The sequence below is a fragment of the Zootoca vivipara genome, chromosome 2, assembly GCF_965207765.1.
Source record: "Zootoca vivipara chromosome 2, rZooViv2.hap1.1, whole genome shotgun sequence".
NCBI lineage: Eukaryota > Metazoa > Chordata > Lepidosauria > Squamata > Lacertidae > Zootoca > Zootoca vivipara.
Window position 1 is genome coordinate 69,068,468 of NC_142584.1, and position 21,947 is coordinate 69,090,414.

Consider the following 21,947-nt stretch of genomic DNA (forward strand, 5'->3'; position numbering starts at 1 on the left):
ACAAATGGGGTGCCACAGGGTTCTGTCCTGGGCTGATTATTGTTGTTCAACGTCTTTATGAATGACTTGGAAAAAGACATTGAGGGGATGCTCATCAAATTTGCAGATAAACCAAACTGGGAGGGGAAGCTAAAAGACAGAATTTGGATTCAAAATGACCATGACAGATTGGACAACTGAGTCCAAACTAATACAATGAATTTCAATAGGGACAAATGTAAGGTTCTGCCTTTAGGCAGGAAGAGCCAGCTGCACAATTATAAAATGGGGGTTGGGGGCTCGAGCCCCACGTTGGACAAAAGATTCCTGCATTGCAGGAGGTTGAACTAGATGACCCACGTAGTCCCTTCCAACTCTACAATTCTATGAATATACAGTATGTGTATATAACCATATATCATAAAGACACCACAGTCTCCACTGTGCCTCATTAACAAAAGGAAACACCAACCCTGGGTAAGCGCCTGGCACATCACTTGGAGATTAGGGTGTCATGCAACAATATTATTACTATACTGTACTATACTTAGAGCCTTTTTTCCAATGGAAAAGTAAGTTACCGGTACTTTTTGAGTTCCCAGGCACTGATAAGGTCAGTCATGCATTAAGCTTCAACAATTTTAGAGCATCATGCTTTGCATTAAGTATTGCCTGTGCTCTGTTGTTATCAGTTTCAAAGGCACTTTGAACTGTTTATTCAACTTTGCACTGTTTGTTGCCCTTCGGAGTCAGGATTTTAAAAGAGGATTTCATTAATGGTTAAAAAAAAAGTAGGTTACGCAAAGCCTGAATAATGAAGCTTTCTTTCAGCCAATGAATTCTGACAAAAAGGAATGAATTATTACTATTAATTTATTACAAAGTTCTTTTTAATGACATAATAATAATAATACCAACAGTATGGAAACTTATTTTGTAACAAGAAAGACAGACAGGTGGAAGTTCTTAGGAAGTTCTTAGGAAGTTCTCCAGTGCCTTGCTTAGTGAGGGATGCAATGACATGAAGCCTGTGGTGTGGCCTCAGCCTATATGACAGTCCCTGGGAGGGAGAGAGGGAACCTTCCTTCAAAGAGATGGGAAAGTGTGTAAAAGAGCTACTGCAATGGGGTTGCTGCTGGAGAGAGAATGACACCAATATTATTTGTTCAAACCTTCTGAAAGTGTGTGTTTCTATATGGGAGGTACATAAACCAATGTAGAAGCCTGACTCAAAATGATTTTTAAACTAAATACACCTGGGATAGCTCAAGTTGTAGAGCACGAGACTCTGAATCTCAAGGTTGTGTGTTTGAGCCCCACATTGGGCAAAAAGATTCCTGCATTGCAGGGGTTGGACTAGATGACCCTAGTGGTGCCTTCCAACTCTACAATTCTGTGATACATGGGATTGTGCTGCAATGCATCCAAATAAATTACTACTGTATTAGTTTGGTGGCGTTTTGTTCTATTGATGTACCTGTGATTCCATGACAGCTATTCCTGTAGAAGGAGAAGGAAAGTGTGTCTGGGGTTATGGCAGCATTTGTTTCAAAAGCATCGCCTGTGTGTTCCAAAAGGGCAGGCTCAGCACAAAGTTCCCCCAAAGTTCACAGCCTGGCTTGGAAAACGTCCTCCCATTTGGCAACACTGATCCTTATTAAAGGACCTCAGATCTCAAGGATGGTGATTCTGGAGGAAGGAAGACTTCATGGTGAGTTGGTTCCAGCCACACAGCTCAGCTCAACTTCATTACTTTGTTGATCCAGTCAACATAAAGGGAGACACGGATGAAGGTGGCAGGCTTCTCTTTGTGAGCGCACACGCGGTTGGGGGTGATCACACCTTCCAACACCCAGCAGTCATGAGTCAAGCAAGCCAAGGGGCCTCCAAAGTCACGCTGCAGGTGTGAAGTGGAGAACAAAAGACACATTCAGTTCCAACAAAACATGGCTCGGGGCCTGTAGAGCAGAGCAACACCATCAAGGCACAAGAGGTGGCTTTTCTTCTTCCTAGAATTTGCTCAAGTACAGTATTTATGTCTCCCCTTTCCCTGTCATGAGTTCCTTTATTTGTGGATGCCCTCACCCACTTCTTCCCTCAGAGGACTGTTTCCTGGTACTGGTCTTAGACCTTTCTAGGCTTTTCCTAACCCTGTCTTCCTTCCCTCTCTGCAGGTGCCTCCTTCTCTTGGGAATCTACATGAGAAGCAGGAGGAGGCGATGTGTCTCACCTCGCATATCAGGGCACTCAAAGCAGCTCACATACCCTGCCTTGCTTACCTCACAGGCCCCCACAGGTACATTCAAGGGCGCTGTGCACAATTCACTCTCCTTCACACGGCCTCGAAGAGCCACATTGCAGTCTTGGTTGCTCATGATTGGCAGCTTGGCCACATTGAGGACATTTTCATTACCAGTGCCTGCATGGGGAGCAGAATCAGAGGCTTAGGATCAACGGTTGGGGGTCACCCTTAGGGTGAGGGCAGTACCCCTCCCAAAAAACTTTGTTTATGGCTTACAAGCTGGGGGGGGGGGAGTGTGGAAGGAAAATTATTGGTTGCCTGTTTGGCTTCAGACCTATGATAATGGTGGGGTATAAGGCTCCTGTTGGTGAGAGCTAGTCTAGCAGTGTCTGAACTACCCCGTGAGAGATGGGGTAGGCTCCCTGGATGCTTGAAGACTGAGTCTCAGAACCACGCTATGGGATACAGGTATATTTTTGTTTCTCTTCTGTGTCCAGGCCCAATTCAAAGTGCCCGTTTTAACCTTCAAAGTGCTTAATGGCTTAGGATCAGGGTCAGATCAAAGATGGCCTCCTTCCACATTTATATACCTGGATCTTGAATGTTATTCAGTGGCCTTTCTTCAGGTGCCCCCACCAAGTGAAGCGAGATGGCAAGACTGCCTGGGGGAGGGGACTCCACAGTGGTAGCACTCGGTGGTGAAGTGTCCTTCCCAAAGAGACTCACCTGGTACCTTTGATACGATAATTTAAGCACCAGATAAACACTTAAAACAAACTCCCAAATCTGAGGTTTTAGTGTTCTGAACCACTATCTATGTGCCGTGTGTTTTAATTATCTGCTTCTATTGCTATTTTAATATTGTTATGCTGCAAACTCTTGTTTTAATGATACTGTTTTTTATTTTTCTCTTTTATTTTGTGAGGCGCCCAGATAACAATCTTATTGAATGGCCTTGTATAAATATAGCAATTGTTCCCCAATACTCTTTTTCTGAGACTGTACCTCTGGTGTCTCCCCATCCTGCAATCTCACATATGGTGTTCGCAGGCACAATGTAACGCTCAGGGGGGAGACAGATCAGTGCCACACGCTGGTTCAGAATTGCTGGCCTTCAGAAAGAAAGAAAGAAAGAAAGAAAGAAAGAGGCTATAAAACCACCAAAATTCAAAAAAGAGAGCCAAGATAATGTCACTACAATCTACAATTTGCTGGCTGTGCCAACGTCATGCCTGTCGCCAGCTGCTCATGCAACTGCAACGCTATCATACTTTTCCATGTATAAGTTAGGGGTTTTTTTACTTTAAAATAAGGCTAAATTTTTTGGGGGGTCTTAAACACGGATAGTGCATATGCCCATTTTCTAAATTTGGTGTCCCCAAAAGTAGGGGATGTCTTATACATGGAAAAAACAGTAATTCTGTGTGTGGCAATAGCTGCTACACATAGCCATCAGCAGGGAGCAGATCCTGTAGGAGATGTCGTTGGGCTCCAGCTCCCGTTAGTCACAGATAGCATGACCAATGGTCAGGGATGCTGGGAACTATAGTCTGACCACTTCTGGAGGTCCATTCCCGGGTCATGTCCATTCCTGATTTAGGTTGGTTCTCCTATAGGGAGATGCCTTTGATTGAACCATGCATGCAGAACAGATGGTCCACCACTAAGCTATGGCCCTTCCCCTATTTAAAATAAAGCTTAAATGCCAAGACCCCAAGATAAGAACAACTAGCTGTGGAATTGCACTGGCAGGTATGGAACACCCTCAGTCTTCTATGCACTGCTCTGTCCTACCTCATTGTGCTAAATGTGTGCATTTATGGGGGTGACGGTCATCATTCCCTTTCCAAGACTTGAAGGTTTCACAGCATCCAGGTCATGTCAATGAGGTTGGTCTTCTCAAGAACCAATGTACAGAAACACATATTCAAGAATGCACATATTCAAGTGCAATGGGTAAATAGGATCCATGCACAGGAAGGCTTTGTTTTCCACATCTTCAGACAGAGCTGGGGAACCACAGGCCCTGGAAATGAATGACGTCTCTATCCAGGCCTCTCTATCTGGCCTCAAAACTCTCTGCAGTTCATATACACTCATTGGCCCTGCATCACACCACAGGTGTTATTGCCTGCCTAGAATGTGTCATTGAATTCTGAGGGTGCCTCTTGCTTGTCTGGATAGGGGTGTGTAGAAAGTAGCCGGCTGTACAAAGATAGAATTTACATTTGTTGCTCTGCCCACTTTTGCCTCTGGAACTGTTTACCATCGGCACATTGCCCAGAAAGGGATGCCGGCTGAAAAACATTCCCCACCCGTTTTAGGATGCAAAGCATGGAAGCCACATCCATTCTGTAGTAGACACAGAGCCCGTCTCCAAAAGGCACTCACCTCTCCAGTTTCAGCATCACCAGAAGAGACTCGGAGGGGCCACACACAATCTTGGAGATGGGAATGGCCTGTTTGTCAGGATCATTGGGACCAGGGTTCCTAAAGAGTGTCCCAAGCCAGACTTCATAACCAGACAAGTCAGCTTCACTGCCAATAAGAGGAACACAGTTATCACAGGGGTCCAAAGATTGCAATCATAAGTGGCAGCTTCCCTACTTGAGCTCCTTTATAAGTGTGTTATGACTGCACAAAGGAGAGGGCTTCTTTGGTGTTAGCATCCCAACTCTGGAACATCCTCCTCAGATAGGCTTGACTGGCTTTGACATTACAGTCATACCTCAGCTCCCGAACACCTTGGGAGTTGAACATTCTGGCTCCTGAATGATCGAAAAGCGGAAGTGAGTGTTCCAGTTTTCAAACTTTTCTTCACTATTGTTGCCGGTACACCTGCACAATCGGGAACCAATCGGAAGCCGCACCTTGGTTTCCAAACTTTTCGGAAGTCAGATGGACTTCCAGAACGGATTCTATTTGACTTCCAAAGTATGTCAGTATAGACTTTCTGGTACTAGGTTACGATGTTCTTGTCTTTCCAGACATTTTACATTTGTTTATAGTTTACTTTTTGGTTTTAACTGTTGCTAGCAGAGGTCACAGCAAAAGCATATTAAGAAAAGCCATACTTTTAAAAAAAAAGTGGTTTGCAGCTTCCTCCTTTGAAAGCGAACTTGAACTGGATTTACATTTCCTGAATGCAACTCTGGGACAGGAACTGAAGCTGCTGTTGACTGAGTGCTTTACATGAGCTGTGCTAGCTCAGCCTCTGCAAACTACGTGCCCTTTGGATATTTTGAACTACAACTTCCCTCAGCCCTAGCCAGTTGTAGTCCAAATTATCCAGAGTTGGGGAAAGCTGAGCTAGGGTGTTTCTTTACCCATGGCATTCCACCACCACCACCACCACCACCTTTGCAGAGACTATTTCCATCTAGGATAAATGAGTGGCCATCAGTCAATTGTTTCAGCAAGGCAGCCCCTCAGCAGTTTCCTGTGCAGTATTAGGAATGAGGCTCTGCCACAAAACAATAGTACTGCCTTTCCCAAGGGGCACCAGAAGGAGATAGTGCAGGAAACCTCAGAGGAAAGCCAAATAAAATGCTTACCAGGAAGAGAAGCACTGGCGTGTGCTAATGACCCACTGCTCATTCACCAACGATCCTCCACAGAAGTGGACTAATTCCCTGCAAGACATATAATACAAAAAAAAGTGATCAGCTTGCCAGCAAGTTGCTAGGAACTTTCCCTTTTGCAGTGCTTTCATTGCTTGGAACACACAGTGAGAGCTGAGTAACGAAGACGAAGGATAAATGAAATGAGGAGGTATCACGGGGCTGAAATCTCCCCTTGAAGTCATTGGATTACTGAGGTGGCTCTTTTCCCATCAGCGCTTCCTGTTGGACAGATTCACTCTGATTTCTTCCCCATAGCAGAGGTGTCCAGACCATTGAAAACGTTTCACCATCCTTATGGAACTCCACCACCAGCATTCGTATATTTCTCACCGATTGCGGATGCTGACCGTCCAAGGTGAATTCCCAGGTTGCCCGCCCACAATACGAGCCCGAAGCTGCACTCGTTCGTCCCTCCTGCCACATTGGTCAAAGACCACGTTATCTGCAACCAGGAATGTGAGAGCGAAGTCAGGCACAATGCTCTCAGTGGTTAAAAGCAAAACAAGAGACTTCAACTTCCAAAGCTTGTTGGCAAAGTCCAGGTCCCCCAGCCCAGCTGCACTCCCCTCTCATCAGAACTGCCTCCTTCCCAACTGTCACAGGGATCAAGCAAAGGAGACTTACCCGGGTTCAGCAAGTTGGGCGGCTTTTTGTCACCGGCTAAATAAAGGAAACATAGGGCTGGTTTACATGTGCAAACACGCTTGCTTTCTGTACACCATTTGATTACTATGTACTTCAGGGCTGGTGAACCTGCAGGCCAAATCTATCCCAGCAAATCTCTGCAGGTGGCCTGCCAGCCCTCAGTAAAACTGGATGCCCCATCTCAACTCTATGCAAGAACAGGGCAATTTTAATCTACGCATACTCAGGCACAGACCACACTCATCCCCATCACAGCACTGGGCTGAGAGAAGAAGTTAAATTTCTCCTTGCTGCTGCTTGTTGCAATGGGATGATTTGTCCAGCACAGCCCTAAGCTGTGGGGAGAGATTTAATGCTCTCCATACTGATCAATTCCGTAATGGATAAATTGTCCTGCTAAGCTGAGAAAAATGGTTTAACTCTCTCCTTTCTGCCCAGTGCTGTAACGGGGTGATTTTAATCTCCAACCACATGCAATCTTCTACCACATGCAACCATTTTTGCATGTTTTGGAATGCTGAAACATAGCAACAGTGTGTTTTACACCTTTCCAGGCCCTCTTCAAAATAGGTGTAGGGGTTCAAGCTGGGATTATTTAATATGAAATGCAGAATGTGTGTGTCAAATGTCATTCCAATATCAAAATGCCCAAGGGGGTTGCTGCGTTGCACACAAACCTACAAACGAACCAATACAGAACAGGCGAGACAAGCCAAAGGCTTCACTCCATAGAGTGCACAAAACACCTTGCAGGGGACACAAGTTGCCCACTATTGGTAGAATTGCCTGGGAGTGACCAGGACAGGGGGGTCGTGTTCATCATGACATTAGCCTAACACTCAACATTGGCTCAGAGACTCACCACATGGCTTAATAGCACAGTAATCAAACTGAGTTTTGTGATCCATGGTGTAGCACCAGGGGCCATGGCTGTCATTGTCAGGGTTGCGGCAATAATTTTCTTCAAGATGCACACTGGGGAACATGACAGGGAAGACCCTAGGAGAAAGAAAGGGCAACCATCCCTTCAGCACATGAACACTTGGCTGCCTCTTGTTCCCTAAATCCCCCAAGACCTATCTGGAAGAATTTCTTGTCATGCAATAGATACCTCACTTGCAATTATTTGTTGGGGTTGATTCAGACATTTGGAAGCACCAGCACTGAGCAGGTGTTTGCATTTCCCAGCATACAAATGACAATATTTATATTGTCGGCAGGAGGATGCAATTCTTTCCCCACAGCTAGTGGGGAATGTAATTGCACAAGCAACATAAGAAGGGGTTAATTTTTGTATGTTTTCTTTTCTTTAGAATAAAAGCAATATAATAATAATAATAATTTATTATTTATACCCTGCCTATCTGGCTGGGTTTCCCCAGCCACTCTGGGCAGCTTCCAACCAATTATTAAAAACAGTACAGCTAAGCTAAGCCACTCAAATGTGGAAGCACTGACTCAGGTAGTAATTCACAATTTTTAAAGTGATAAACACTGACAAAGCTACAACATCCCACTCCAATATCCCATTTTGTTGATCTTCCCATTTTATTTTATTTTTCAAATTTATTTCTTTGAAGGCTGTGTGCTCCTTTCTCCAGTGCTAGTACAGATTCCCCCCCCCCAATAAGACAATCCCCCTTCCTCACTGTTGCTACACAGGGATGTGGTGCGGTGCTGAGTGTACTGATTCTGTACCAATATGGTGCTGGGAGGTTCAGGTAACCTGAAACATTAAAAATGAAAAAGAAGTGCGCTTTATTTTACTTTATTCTATCCTGCCACCCAACCGCCCATTTATTTTAGGAATGTACAGGGCTTACGGCTTTCGGGAAAGGATTTGATGGCTAGGCCCCAAACCCAGGGGCGGGCAGGCTCTTTACCTTCAAAACTCATATGTATGAGGGTAGAAATTTTCATTAGGATTGTAGCCCTGCCAGTAGACAGACTATCACATACTGTGGTTTGTGAGGTGACTGCTCTTTCCACTTCTGGCAAGTGATTCCCTTCCGGGTGTTACTAACGGTGCCTCGATATTCGACTCCATTTCCATGGTAACAGTCTGTGAGGACAAAGGACCCACCTGAGTGCCATTGCCTACTATACACTTCAATATCAACTCTAACACAGCGGACCATAAGGACATGAAAACAGCCTGGTGGATCAGGGCAATTATCCAACCAGTCAGCCTTCTGTTCTCACAGGGGGCAACCAGGTGCCTAGGGGGAGCCAAGGAAGCCATCCCTTTGGTGTTGTGGTTGAACCACCCTGGACAATTAATCAGCAAACCTGGCTACCTCACCGTTTACCTGCTAACTCTAGGTCATTTATGAACAAGATAAAAAGCACAGGTCTGGATACTGATCTTGGAGGGACTCCACTTTCTCCACTGGAAGAACTGTTCAATTATTCCTACTCTCCGCTTCCTGTGTCTGAACCAGTTATTGATCCACAAGAGGACCTCTAAAAAGGAGGTTCAGCGTCATGGGCCCCAGTGACATTGCTTTGCGAAAGTCAACTGCAACTGAGAGTCAATTGTCAGCTGGACCACTTCTATCCGTTTGCTCCTTGGCATTTCCAAAGAACTCGAAAAGGTTCATGAGACAGGACTTAGCCTTACAGAGGCCATGTTGGTTTGACTTCAGCAAGACTTGTTCTTTTATAGAGTTAGTGATTCTATGCTTGGTAGCTGTAAACTTGGAAACCTCTATTGCAGCTCTGTCAAACCCTCCAATACCAAATCACGTACAAAAGCTTTTTTTATGGTGCATTAATATAAATATTATATTATATTAATTACTACCGTAGCTGGCCCTACCACGTGTTGCTGTGGCTCATCCCTGTGTTTCCCCCCCACCCTGTCCCGATCCATGACGTATCCCGTCCCCTCCTCCCCCCACCCCGGGTCATCCCTGTGAGTGGCCCCACTGTGTCCTGATCCATGACGTATCCCACCCCCTCCTCCCCCAACCCCCACCCAGGCAAGTCCCCACTTCAATTGGGCCTAGTCTGACAAGGCGAGCTGAGGTGCTGTGGAGAGGGAAGGTTTTCTAGCTGTAGTACCAGTGCTATTTTGCAACCTCTTCTGGCTTCTTTTCCCCAGCATGCACTTTTGGGTGAGTTGTGTGTTCTGAAACACAGGGTTTTGGGGGGTTTACATTGCGCAGGTGTGACATCTGTCTACGCAAACGGTATATGCTTCCTTTCACAGTAGAATCATAGAATCATAGAATCATAGAATCATAGAGTTGGAAGAGACCACAAGGGCCATCCAGTCCAACCCCCTGCCAAGCAGGAAACACCATCAAAGCATTCCTGACAGATGGCTGTCAAGCCTCTGCTTAAAGACCTCCAAAGAAGGAGACTCCACCACACTCCTTGGCAGTAGCATGGGACGTTGTGTGCAAATTTGAACGCTATCGGTCAAGCGGTTTCGGTGAAAAGTGGAAACATACCCACATGCCCTTTTTACATTTTTATATAGATATTATATTATGTTGGCACTACCCGGACTTGAATAGAAAGAGAAAAGAAAGAATCGCTGTTGAAAGGATCCCACTCGATCTCAGCTTATCAGACCAGTCCATCCAGCTCTCTCACCTTCTGTCTGCACATCCTCAGCACAGCGTTTGATCTGCAAGCAAAAGGCTGTCCTCATGTTGGGGAGGCTAGTGAAACACCAGGGAGCCTCTGAGCCATCCGGATTCCGGCAATAATTCTCCTTAAGGCCCCTAGAGATGGCAAGACAGAGTATCAGCAGCTTCTTCACCTGCCCACAGAAACACCAAAAGACTCCTAACTGGGCTCAACTTCTGGGAACTGGACAAATTCAAGAATCCCTCCATGTTCCTGAATAAGGACCTACTTGCACTCATATTTCTCAGGCAGGAAATGGTGACGGTGAGGTATCTGAGAGTCCCAGCGTTGGCAGCGGATTCCTGTTGCAGTGGTGTTCACTTTGCCTCGATAGTCTTCTCCTTTCATTCTGAAGCAGCTGGTTGTAGACTGGAGGTGTCGGCGCTTCTCTACTTCCAGGAGTGGAAAAGGGAAATCAAAGCCACAATTATTTCATAAACCAATTTTACCACACCAATATAGTAGCATACATCATAAATAAGACAGGAAAAACCATAGCTACAAAATTATTCTAAACACACTTCAAAGGCCTTGTGAAACAAAATTTCAAGTTACTCATTTGTGGAGGAGGGTTGGAGCTGAACTTTCAACACTGATATTTTACGTATGTGCTTACATTCTGGATGTTTTTTAAATGAATGATCATCAATTTCAGAATTGATTTTTAGAATTTCAAGACAGCATTATATAGACTTCACAGCAAAATGCAGATTTGTGTGCATCAACAGTTTCGGGAGTGGAAGTTATGGGGTCAGAGGTCATGTGCATCAGGTGGATGCTGAGGTGAAGATAAATGGGAATTTTTCACCTTGAGCCCCTGTGCATCTTTAGCCACCTGTAGCTGAGTCCCTGCTAAGTGAATCTAGGACTGTTCAGTGTGACTTTCTACGGACATTTGCAAACTCCCCTTGAGAGCAAATATATTATTGCCAAAGCTTGGGTTAAAGTGGGCCCAGTCTTCTCTATCAAACTGAAAGGGAAAGAGGTGTATGTTGCTAAATGGCTGCTCTGCCCTCTCCCCCCCCCTTTTCATTCCAAAAGAACACTCCCTGTCCTCTCAAATCAGCAGGTGAAACAAGCCCAAAATTTATTGGCTCTCAAGTCACTAATAACAGTAGTGGGGGAAATGCTATCTCAAAGGCTGAGCAGAAGAGGGAAACCCAGCAGACTGGGGTCAACCTCCTGAATTTTTCTTGGGAACAGATTTCACCCAGTAGCATACCCTTCAAGACAATACTCTCCCTACTGTTGCTATCAGGTGGGCCCTGAAATCAGGGGCGGAGAAAGGGGGTGGGGTGGGGCGGGTCACCCCAGGTGTCACCACCGACTCCCCCTCAGCTGTAGGGTAGCTGAGTGGGAGGAGGCAGGCAGATTCCTGGGAGCCCCATCCCTGGGCACAGGGCATGTGCGTTGCCCCAGGCGCCCAATTGGCTTGCTCCGCAGCTGCCTGAAATCTCAAGGAGGACTTACTGCATTTCCGAATGTGGCAATAATCTCGCTCCTTAGTTGGATCTGTTGTGTAACACCAAGGACGCTCAGAACTGTCTGGATTACGGCAGTAATTGTCCTCTAGGTCTTTATCGGGGTATCTTTAAGCAGCAGGAGAGAGAAGAAGGATGTGTGTGAAACCATGTACGCACTGTTTCTATTTTCACTTGCTCCCACAGCAAACCTCGATCTGCACTTCCTGCAGGAAGATAACAGGGCTGCTCCTGCTTCTGTCTCGGTCTGTCCTATTTGAATATGTCCCATCCGATATGCCCACATTTCACTAGATGTGGAGACTGGATATCCCTGAACAAAGGAGAGATGCAAATAGCTTCTCCTTCTCAACAAGCACCACGGTGGCTGGTGTAGGCACTTTTTGCCATTGTTGGGAGGGGGGCATGCCCACACCTTTTCTTCTCCTCTTTTAAATGTGGCAACCATTTTGTGTTATGCAGACACTCTACAAAGCAGCCATTTTGTGACCAACAATATTTTCACAAAATTCCAAATGTGCCCACTGGCCAATTTCTTTATGGACAATAATAGCCTAGTATTGTAGTTCACTGTGAGGCACCAACGTACTTTGGGACAGATTCCCACGTCTGCCAAAAAGTCACTTTATGATGTGAAATGTCCCTACCCTGCCCTTTAATATGTTTCCCAAGGACTGGAACTTAGTACTTGTTTGGCTGGTATGGGTGCCTGTGGGGGTGTTGCAGGTCCCAGCGTTGGCACTCTCTGCCAGACTCAGTATGATCCACGAAGCCACGATAGTCCTCCCCGTTACATGACAGACATGCAGCTGCAATTCAAAGAGAGACAGACAGAGTCACTGAAGAATAAAGCTGCTCAAGCCTCACCTGACACCTCAGCCGGAAAGGTGAAGAGAGGACACATTCTGCAAAAGTTACTGGCACGAGCAAACCCCAGAAGACATGAGCAGATGAGCAAAACCTGAGCAAGCAAAATTTGCTCCAGGCGTCTGGTTTGAGGTGTCCTGAAAGGGCAGTGAAATATACTCAGAGTCGTGTAGTGATTTCATGTTTTTTATTGAAGCTCATAAACAGTGAATGAATTTCCCCCACAAACCTCCAGCTTTATATACATTATTTACACAATGGGTCCCATGTGATTGGCTGACTCTGCTTCCCTCCTGGAGCCTGATTGGGCTGCTCCTGCAGGCCAATCGGTGGTTGCATTCTAGGATCTTACCGACCTAATAGGCTGATTAACTTCCTCCTGAGGCCTGATTGGGCTGCTCCTGCAAGCCAATCAGGTTGTTGCATTCTAGGATCCTACCTGCCTACTGTTCTAGGATCCATGCTCAGTACATAACAGACAGTGAAAGTGATTGGTATGTTCTTTAATTTAGTTTAGTTTCAGGGAAAGGGAAAAGCACTTGTGGTGTTTTCTGCCTCAAGTGCCACAATCACTTGGCCACCCATGGCTCTTAGGCATGTTGACGTGATCTGTTGCTCCACCTTAGGCAGCAAAATGTATTGGGCTAGCCCTGACAGCAAGCACGGATACCATTGCAAGGCAATGTGAACGTACACATAGAAAGAGAGGATGCTAGGCAACTTCAGCAGATGCCGAACAAGCAAGATATGAGACTCCTGAGAACTAAGCAGATATCAGACAACACAAGCAAAGCAAGCTAACAAGAGCAAGCATGCAGTGAGATGAGAGAGGACACCAGACTGCACATACGTTGATAACCATCAGCGCCATCTCACACAAATAAACACACAGAGACACCAGGCAATGCCAGACATCAGACACAAGCAGGTCTCAGTATCATTGCACCATATTTAACCTTGATGCTTCTTGCATGTTGCTTCAGAATCTGTAGCAGATACCTTACAACTAGCAATACTAAATTTCGAAGAGAAAAATTCACAGGCACCTTCAGTTATAGACAGTCAAATTAAAATAATTGGGTAGTGTCCAAGTAAGGTTTACGCAGAACAGGCCCATTAAAATTAATGGACCTAGCTTAGTCATGATCATTGATTTCAGGAGGTCCACTCTTGAGTAAAATACCACCCATTGTTTGCACAATCACAGCAAGCTGGTCCAGGCCCAGAAAATATGTCCTCCTGATCCACAATATTGTGTTCCCATATAGCAATGATGGGGCTCTCAGCATAAGGGGGGAACAAAAGTCCAGACTAGCTGTTTTCATTACTGACTCCGATGAATTCTACCTACTGCTGGGTGAGTGCCAGTCAGAGACAAGATATTGGGCTAGTTCATTGAGTTAATTAAAAATGATGTTGGAAGAGGCATCACTTGATTTGAGAATCCCACTGGGTTCTTTCACCTGAAAGGCCACAATATTGTGTCTATTTTTCCAAAATTATTGGAGCATTGAATCTGGCAATACCAGTGCTTCAAATGGCATTATTGTCCTTGAGATGTTTGAAACTGAAACCTCAGTACTGTAAATGCATATTTGCCAATAATTGTAACTTTGTGAATAATTATGTGAGATTAGTCAGTAGCTCAGCGAGTGAGTGGTATGCAGATTTCTCAAGCCAATCTACATACCATTTTCACATTTCTTGATGCCACAGCTTTGGTGCCGGGTTGCAGGGTCAGTTGTGTAGCACCAAGGGCCATGTTTATCATCATCAGGATTTCGGCAATAATTTTCTTCTAACCCATTATATCGTGATGGGGAAAACCTTATAGAACAGAGGCAGAACTGTCAGGCTCAGGCAATTGCTCCAAACCGAAAGGATCCTTTTAGCAATTAATCTAGAACTCTCTGCAAAAATCAACCCTCTGGTTATTTGAACAGAAACCTCAATTTTGAAGCCACAATTAATTAAAACAAAAGTTAAAATAGAGTTGAACAAGCAATTAAAATACAGTTTGCCCTGACAACAGTCCAGCAATCAGCACAGTCAATCCATTCACTTTCAAAGGCTTGTTTGAATACGAAGGTCTTAACCTGCTGACAGAAGGATAACAAACAACTCCCATCATCCCTGATCAGCAGGCTGGCTAGGACTGATGGGAGATGGAGTCCAACAACATCTAGAGCAGTGTTTCTCAACCTTTTTTGGGCCACGGCACACTTGTTCCGTGAAAAAAATCACAAGGCACACCACCATTTAAAAAGTTAAAAAATTTAACTCTGTGCTGCCCTATATTATAATTATGACTGTAAGAAACACTTGCCAAATATTGCTTTCCGGCGGGTCAGTGTTGTGTATTGGCGGCCGCCAGGCTCGTTTGCACTGAACTTTGGGAAAGAGGAGGAGAAATATTGCTTTCCGGCGGGTTAGTGTTGGATATTGGCGGCCGCCAGGCACGTGACAATGCAAATCGCCCTTCTCGTCGCCGCACGTCGCGGCACACCAGCCAGCGTCTCGCGGCACACTAGTGTGCCACGGAACAGTGGTTGAGAAACGCTGATCTAGAGGGCCACAGGTTCCCTACTCCTGGTCCTGCAATGTTCAACAATGGACATTTCTTAACTCATTCAACACACACACAGGCCGTGGGAAATAATAATAGTAGTAATAATAATAATAATAATCACCATCATTTATTTTTATACCCCACCCATCTGGCTGGATTTCCCCAGCCACTCTTGGTGGCTCCCAACAGAATAATAATAATAATAATAATAATAATAATAATAATAATGTGACAAAACGTCAAACATTTAAAACTTCCCTAAACAGGGCTGCCTTCAGATGTCTTCTAAAAGTCAGATAGTTGTTTATTTCCTTGATATCTGTTGGGAGGGTGTTCTCACAGGGCGGGCGCCACTACCAAAGGGTACAGTGGGACCACGTTCTCACTATTTACACTGTACCTGTATTATGGTGTTGTTTTAGGGATTTATATTTTACTCTTACTTCATCCCTCATAAAGATTTACCTGTGGTCGTGCGGAGTCTTTTTGCCCCAATGTTGACAGGTTTTCCCCTTCTCAGTCACCGATTGGTTCCCTCTGTAGCTTGTCCCATTTCCCATGATGCAGCGCCTTATGTAACCTGTGGAAGGGAGGGATGACAAATGATGGAGATATTCATAAAGCTCATGCACGAAGGCACAGGACATCTGAGCACAGCAGGGAAGTGTAACTGGACTTCTGTCCTTTGATAAATTCCAATGTGGCATGACACAAGCGGATTAGCATAGAGCAAACGTTAGTGGCCCCCCTTTTTCCTTTACCCCACAAAAACAAGTGGGGGTTCCTAATAGGCATTTTAACTCTCAGCCCCTGCCCTGCTCCTTGCTGCCCACAGTCGTCTCCCTCTTGACCTGCTTACGCCAGTGCTTTTACTTACAGCTCACCCAATCATTGAACACCTTTTATTCTCCAGATGGCAGCAGAGTCATTTCTCTGTCTTGAAATAAATACATCTGTTGACTGAGGGCCCCTTCAGAACATATTTCCATTGCACATTTGTGATGATTCCTCACATTCCCCTTCCTTGCAAAGTCCAAGTCTGCCATCCTACCTTTTTTCTGGTAGAGGTCATAGTGGACATTCCTCTGCAACTGAGTGTGGGGTGTATTCTGGGTGAAATTCAGCAGCTGGCATCGATTGCTGTGCAAGCTGTAGTGGAAGGCTCTGGAGGAGCAACACAACAGCAGAATATTCATTGGCCCAGAAAAGCAACCAGAATATCCCATGTCCCATTTTGGCATTTGCTTCCATATACCACAGATTCCCAGTTACCCTAGCTTCTGCTTTCCATTGTTATCTGAATTCTATCTTGGCCGCCTCCTCACACCTCTGCTAGTAATATGCATAAAGTCTTATTGTGTTCATAAATTATTTCAGCAGTCCTGACTATGTATGGTAAGTCAATATTATTCCTATATTCCAGCTGTGAAGATAGAGATGCTGAAGCTGAGATAGCAGCTTCCTGAACGCCACTAAGGCTAGATAAACCAAAGACCTAGATTTTAATTTTGTTACATTTCTATCCTGCCTTCCCCCACCACCACCACCATGGAACCTAAGGCAGTCTACCAGTGGTTCTCAAGTGGCCTCCCCATGCAGGCACTGACCACCAGACCCAGACCTGCTGAGCTTTAGGCAGGCCAAAGGCAGGTCCTTCTGTTCATCCCTGTATGGTTCTGCAGCTCCTGTGCCCTTGTGCACCAAGTGTTCTGGCTTTGCCTCTTACCTGCAGTCAAGCCACAAGACACAACCCCGTGCACACTCTTCTAAGGCCTTGGGCTGCTCTGCCCTCTGGTGGGACAAATAGATTAGCTTAGTCGCTTTTAGTTTCTGGAAGTCATTCAGAGGAGAACGCTGGCCTGGAAAGACATTTTTAAAATGCACATTGCTCTGGCCTCTTGAAAAGAATCCAGAATCCAACGTGCTCCAGAAGATGCAGGGCACAATCCAGAGAAACAAGCAAGCAAGCAGGGCTCCTAACACTTAAGATGTGATCACCGTTTGTGAAGCCAAGGAGTAAGGGACAATTTTGGAGTTGGGGATGGAGAAATCTGTCAATCTTACACATTGTTTTGCATTTTTTTTTTAAAAAAAAGAAAAAAGCATCTGCAAATTTATCCTAATATACACAATATACTCTGCCAGGGGAGAGAGGGAGGCAGCAACACTGCCTGGAAGTTGGGCCAGATTCAACTCAGTTGTTGCTTTAGCCGGAACCAGTGCATCGTCCCACCAGCACTATGGGGCTGTTCCCCTTTCTCCTCCCTCCATGTGCCCCCCACATCCTCTCCAAATCTTCTCTGGGAGGTGAGGGAGTCTGGAGAAGCCCAAAGCAGGGCATGGAGGGAGGAGAGGAGAGATTGTTCTATCTAGCAAACAGAAATGCCTGCACACGATTTTGAGTTCCACCCATTGTGTTTGCTCTTCGCAATTGCTTCTTGCTTGCTTATCTAGAGCTCCAAGGGGACATGAGAGATTGGGATAGCAAGAGTTGGGAGGAAGACAAGCCAGTTCTCTTCCTCACTCTGCTCAGATTGTGTGCTTCAACAGGACTAGAGGCTCTTCCAGACAACCTGCTTACTGAACATCCATTCCAATTCACATGCACAAAGCTTACACTGCGGTTAATGTTTACTGAGCATTTGTTTTTTATTTGCTCATGGGGAATTATACAACCATACATGCAGAATTCACCATTTGATTGCAGTGTTTATAAGTCTTCCCGTTAATCGGGTGTTTGTGCCACACTTTTCAGCCTGTTTCCCCATCACTTTCCAAACCACAAGGGTTTTGTCACACTAGAACACTTTAACCCACTGTAATCATGCAAACCTAAATTTCCAGTATACAACTGAATCCATCCCATAAAATACTGACAGTCCGGAGGAGACCCGGAGTGGAAGCACCTCACCAGGAATCCTTACCCACCTCTAGTCAGCAAATACTCAGAAATGGGAGAGGTGGTTTCTTACCTGTGCTGAAGGTACAGCCCAACAGAAGGAGCAGAGCACCCACGGCCTGCATGATTCCCACTGGCAGCGCCGCCAGCCTTCCCAGCCTTGCCAAATGGATCTGCCAGCTGGGCTGTGCACACAGGAATATCCCAGCAGGAAGCAAAGGCACAGAGCCCCCCTGACCCCACTGGCCAAATATTTACCCAGAGCTCACGTGTCAGGAATAATTCTGCAGAGACAGGAGGGAGACGTTTAGAGGGCCTGGGGTACAGTTGCTCATGGGAGACCTATCTGAGTAGACCTCCTTAAGTACCTCTCCACTCTTTCTTTCCCAGCTCTTTCTTCTTCAACCAGTGGGTTGGCCCCTTCCCCAGGTCCCAGCTGACACAAAACACTCAGAATATTTTGTTTTTTAAAAAAATCAGTATGATGCAATGTCAAGTTAGGAAATTGCTCCCAGCCAGTCCAAGCTGGCCCTGACTCAGAAGCCTAACCCTTCCTGTAAGTGGCCTGATGGGTGCTACGCCCCATGTTCTCAGAAACCCTCCCCAGTGAACAAGCCCCAACGGTGGAAAAAACCTGAAAGAAAGAAAGAAAGAAAGAAAGAAAGAAAGAAAGAAAGAAAGAAAGAAAGAAAGAAAGAAAGAAAGCCAGCACAGGGTGCAAAGCAAGAGCCTATGGAGACTGTTTGCAGGGTTATACCTGCAACTTCAAGCCCAAGGCAGCCACATCCACAAAGGGATAGAAGAAGGAACTTCAGAAGAGCAGAATCCCTAAAGGAGTGAACAACAGAGCAAAAGGGAGTGCACAGCCTGGGGACAGAGAATGAGGATGTGCACTTTAAATGGGTCATAGCTCTGTTATTTGGGTATATGGGTCATAGCTCTGAAGAAAAGCAGTACCTGCTGCTTTCTGCCTACTTTTCAGCTTTAAAGGCATGTGGCCAGGAGCCCAAGGACCACTGGGAAACTGTCGTTTACACACACATCATGCCAAAGTGGAGACCCAACCTGGTCCCATCCCTTGGCCAGAGAGGAAGCAGCTGCAGGGAGCTTGCTTCAACCTTACGTGCTAGAAGAAAGCTCTTATTCAAACTTATTTGAAATAACACTTATAAGAAATAGTGTCTGAATTTAGTTTTTTTCCTTGTCCTGCCCAATCCCTTTTCCTTTTGGGCTGCGTCTTTTAGCCTGAAAGTTCAAGGGCATGGACCGTCTTCTGATGATTGTTGTAAGCTGCTCTAAGAGCCCTTTAAAAAAATGAAGAAGAGCAAGTAAAAATACTTTTTAAAACAAACAAACGAATAGGGGCACTGCCAAGAAAATGTGTGGCTATTTACACAGTCTTGGAACAGATAAGTTATTGCTGAAAATATGTTGATTTGGAAAGTAGATATCCCAACCAATTTTGTTTCCTTGAATGTATTTACATACACATTAATCAAAAGAAGGGCAATTCCAATTTAGATATAAGCCACCTTTTGCTCCTGACAAGCAGAAATTCAATAGGTAAAGCTTTCTCCAACAGTAACAGGGCATGTACCATTTAGATTGCCAACTAATTAGTTCATTTTTATATGTTTACCATCATGACAGACACTGTTTGGATGCTATGCATCTGGCATTGAACTGTGTTGAATCGTCTGAACAATCAGGCCTGATTTTTCTGTGTGTGATTGGCACACTAGCTTTCATGCACTTCTGACCCCAGGCATGGACCATAGCTGCCAAGTTTTCCCTTTTCTCGCGAGGAAGCCTATTCAGCATAAGGGAAAATCCCTGTAAAAAAGGGATAACTTGGCAGCTATGGCATGGACACTGCTTGCCATTCACACCAATGGGCAGAGCTTCACACAGAATGCACATGGGCTGTGTTTTTTGTCTCTCCCCTCCGAAAGCCCTGCCCTTTATGTACTGGGCATGCACATTGATATTTCTGTACCCCTACACATGCATTTTAAAATATGCAATTCACCGGAAATACGCAATAGCAAATGTTACTAGTCCTTAGTTATCATGCTTCACAATAGGCTTGTACTTTCAAGGGATGCAGGGTGGAGGGGAGGAAATATCCATTTCATTTAAAAACAACAACACAGGTTTTGTGAAAGAGTGGCATTTACGTACCGTATATCAATCTGGAATTTGATTTGGTGGAGTTGAAGTAGGAGGTGGAAACGCACAACTGCAATGAAATATTGAACTCATTGTCGCACTCAAACCATTCATTTAAAACACATGGCTTCCTCCAAAGAATCCTGAGAATTGTAGTTTATCCCTTGTAGAACTACAATTCCCAGCAACCTTAACAAACCAGAGTTTCCAGGATTATTTGGGGGAACCTTGTTCTTTAAAAGTTTAAATGTATGGTGGGATTGTGACCTATCATAATGAGGTCATGTGCAAGATCACTGGATTATTGTACGTCTGGTGTGCACATTGTGAAGGTCTTGAGAGGATAGCTCCTCCAAACCAGGTTGTTTGAATCCAGGCATGCTTTCAGCATGTGGCAATAGGTGGAGACAAGCGTCTTTTGTTTGGCATTGGAAACAAACCCTGTGCCCAGGTAAGGAGCAAAACAGAAGTATGGATGTGGTATTAGAGACCACCTGCCAGAAACAGCACACTTGTGACAAACCACCCACCATGAAACAAAAGAGCTGCTGATGACTTTTCACACCAGGGTGACTGTGGATGTGTAACAGGTGAAACATATTTATTGGATTTTCCATAGTAATAATAATAATAATAATTTCATGGTAAATGGTAAAGGGAACCCCAGATTTGTTCATACATTTATTGAAGTACAGGCTGCCATTTTGATGACACTGGTCACTGCAAAGATGTCCATGTGCCAGTTCCACAACAAACTCTTGTCTGGAAGCACCCAAACTTGAAAAGACCCACTAAATTCAAGGGAGCGCCCTTTCACATAACATGACAGCCTAAAAGAAATCCTCCGAGGGTTGTTAATATGGGCGGAGGAGGGGCAGACTTGAGAATGGTGCTTACCAGCGGTGAATAAAAAGGGAAGAAATCTGCAACGGTTTTAGTCAATCCGGAGGAGAGCTGCTGCTCCACGTGGGGGCATCGGAAGAGAGGCCACGGCGGAGCAGGTTGAAACAGGCACAGAAATATAATTAAACACAGTCATATTCGGAAAGGCTGAAGAGTGCGGTGGAGCTACCTACTAGAGAGCAGCCTTCTAGTAGCAACTTTACTAAAAGGTGTGACAGGAAAGGAAGGTGCTGAAATTTTCAGAAAGGAAACGAAGCGGCGCCACCCACCAGAAGGCGATCACGACGAGCACAATTGCCATTAACGGACATTAAGCGGACACCTATTTCGGGTGGAGCAACGGAAATGCTTGCAGCTCCTCCACGCCGAGGCCGTGCTCCGATTTCTGCAGCTAGCCTGCTCTGTAATCCCACTGCATCCTCCTGCGGGCAGGGCAATGCCGGTCCTTTTAGTTAATGAAATTAAAGGTACGGTGACAAAATGGGACTTGAGAGAAATCCACGCCTCGGTCGCCAAGTGCATCTCTCTCTCTCTCTCTCTCTCCCGCCTGTCGCCGGGTTGGGAAGAAACCCGTCCTGAACTTCTGCATAATAAAGTTGTGGAATTTAATCCGCCTCCGCGCCATTTCCCCGCTAGAGCGCGCGAGAGTCAATACATTCCAGCGCGTAACTCGGCACGTCCCCTTCGAGCCGCGCGGGCGATGCCGAAGCCACAGGTCCATCCAGCCCAGGCGCCGAAACATAGACCGCAGGCTTCTGGGAGTCGTAGTATGTTTGGGCCCTGCCAAGCGTTGCTAGTGCGCGCCTTGATCCGTGGGACTACGCTTCTCAGCAAGTCCCTGTAGGGTGTGGGGGCAAGCCGCGCGGAGCATCATGGGGCTCGTAGTCCAGCAGTAGCGCTGTCACAAAGCGCGCTGGCTCAGCAAGGCGGGCCT

At 45.6% G+C, this 21,947-nt stretch overlaps 1 protein-coding gene across 7 annotated transcripts; it reads right to left on the minus strand.

Annotated features, from left to right (window-relative positions):
- Positions 1 to 834: 834 nt before the first annotated feature.
- MST1 (macrophage stimulating 1) lies at positions 835 to 21,831 on the minus strand. Of its 7 annotated transcripts, XM_088662162.1 has the most exons (21): positions 21,008 to 21,527; positions 20,123 to 20,180; positions 18,899 to 19,245; positions 18,015 to 18,225; positions 16,769 to 16,833; positions 16,094 to 16,206; positions 15,508 to 15,622; positions 14,164 to 14,300; positions 12,295 to 12,415; positions 11,596 to 11,714; positions 10,355 to 10,517; positions 10,090 to 10,220; positions 8,449 to 8,551; positions 7,352 to 7,488; positions 6,469 to 6,504; positions 6,175 to 6,286; positions 5,776 to 5,853; positions 4,613 to 4,759; positions 3,227 to 3,333; positions 2,259 to 2,398; positions 835 to 1,876 (listed from the first exon to the last, which is right to left on the minus strand). In XM_088662162.1, exons 7-21 carry the CDS (start codon positions 15,600 to 15,602, stop codon positions 1,715 to 1,717), a joined length of 1,788 nt encoding a protein of 595 aa, XP_088518288.1. In that variant the 5' UTR covers positions 15,603 to 15,622; positions 16,094 to 16,206; positions 16,769 to 16,833; positions 18,015 to 18,225; positions 18,899 to 19,245; positions 20,123 to 20,180; positions 21,008 to 21,527; the 3' UTR covers positions 835 to 1,714. The 7 variants fall into 7 exon arrangements, with proteins under 7 accessions (XP_088518288.1, XP_088518286.1, XP_060127532.1 ...); XM_088662160.1 differs by lacking the exon at positions 18,899 to 19,245 and having other exon boundaries at positions 10,355 to 10,514; positions 16,769 to 16,901; positions 21,008 to 21,831; XM_060271549.2 differs by lacking the exon at positions 18,899 to 19,245 and having other exon boundaries at positions 16,769 to 16,901; positions 21,008 to 21,831.
- Positions 21,832 to 21,947: the final 116 nt, after the last annotated feature.

Coding starts and splice junctions, on each gene's coding strand:
- MST1 (XM_060271549.2), bottom strand. CDS start 18,066: ATGCAGGCCGTGGGTGCTCTGCTCCTTCTGTTGGGCTGTACCTTCAGC. Junction 10,221..10,354: donor CCTGAGAAATATGAGTGCAA/GTAGGTCCTTAT, acceptor TGCCATCTCTAG/GGGCCTTAAGGAGAATTATT. Junction 4,760..5,775: donor CGCCAGTGCTTCTCTTCCTG/GTAAGCATTTTA, acceptor TCTTATTGGCAG/TGAAGCTGACTTGTCTGGTT.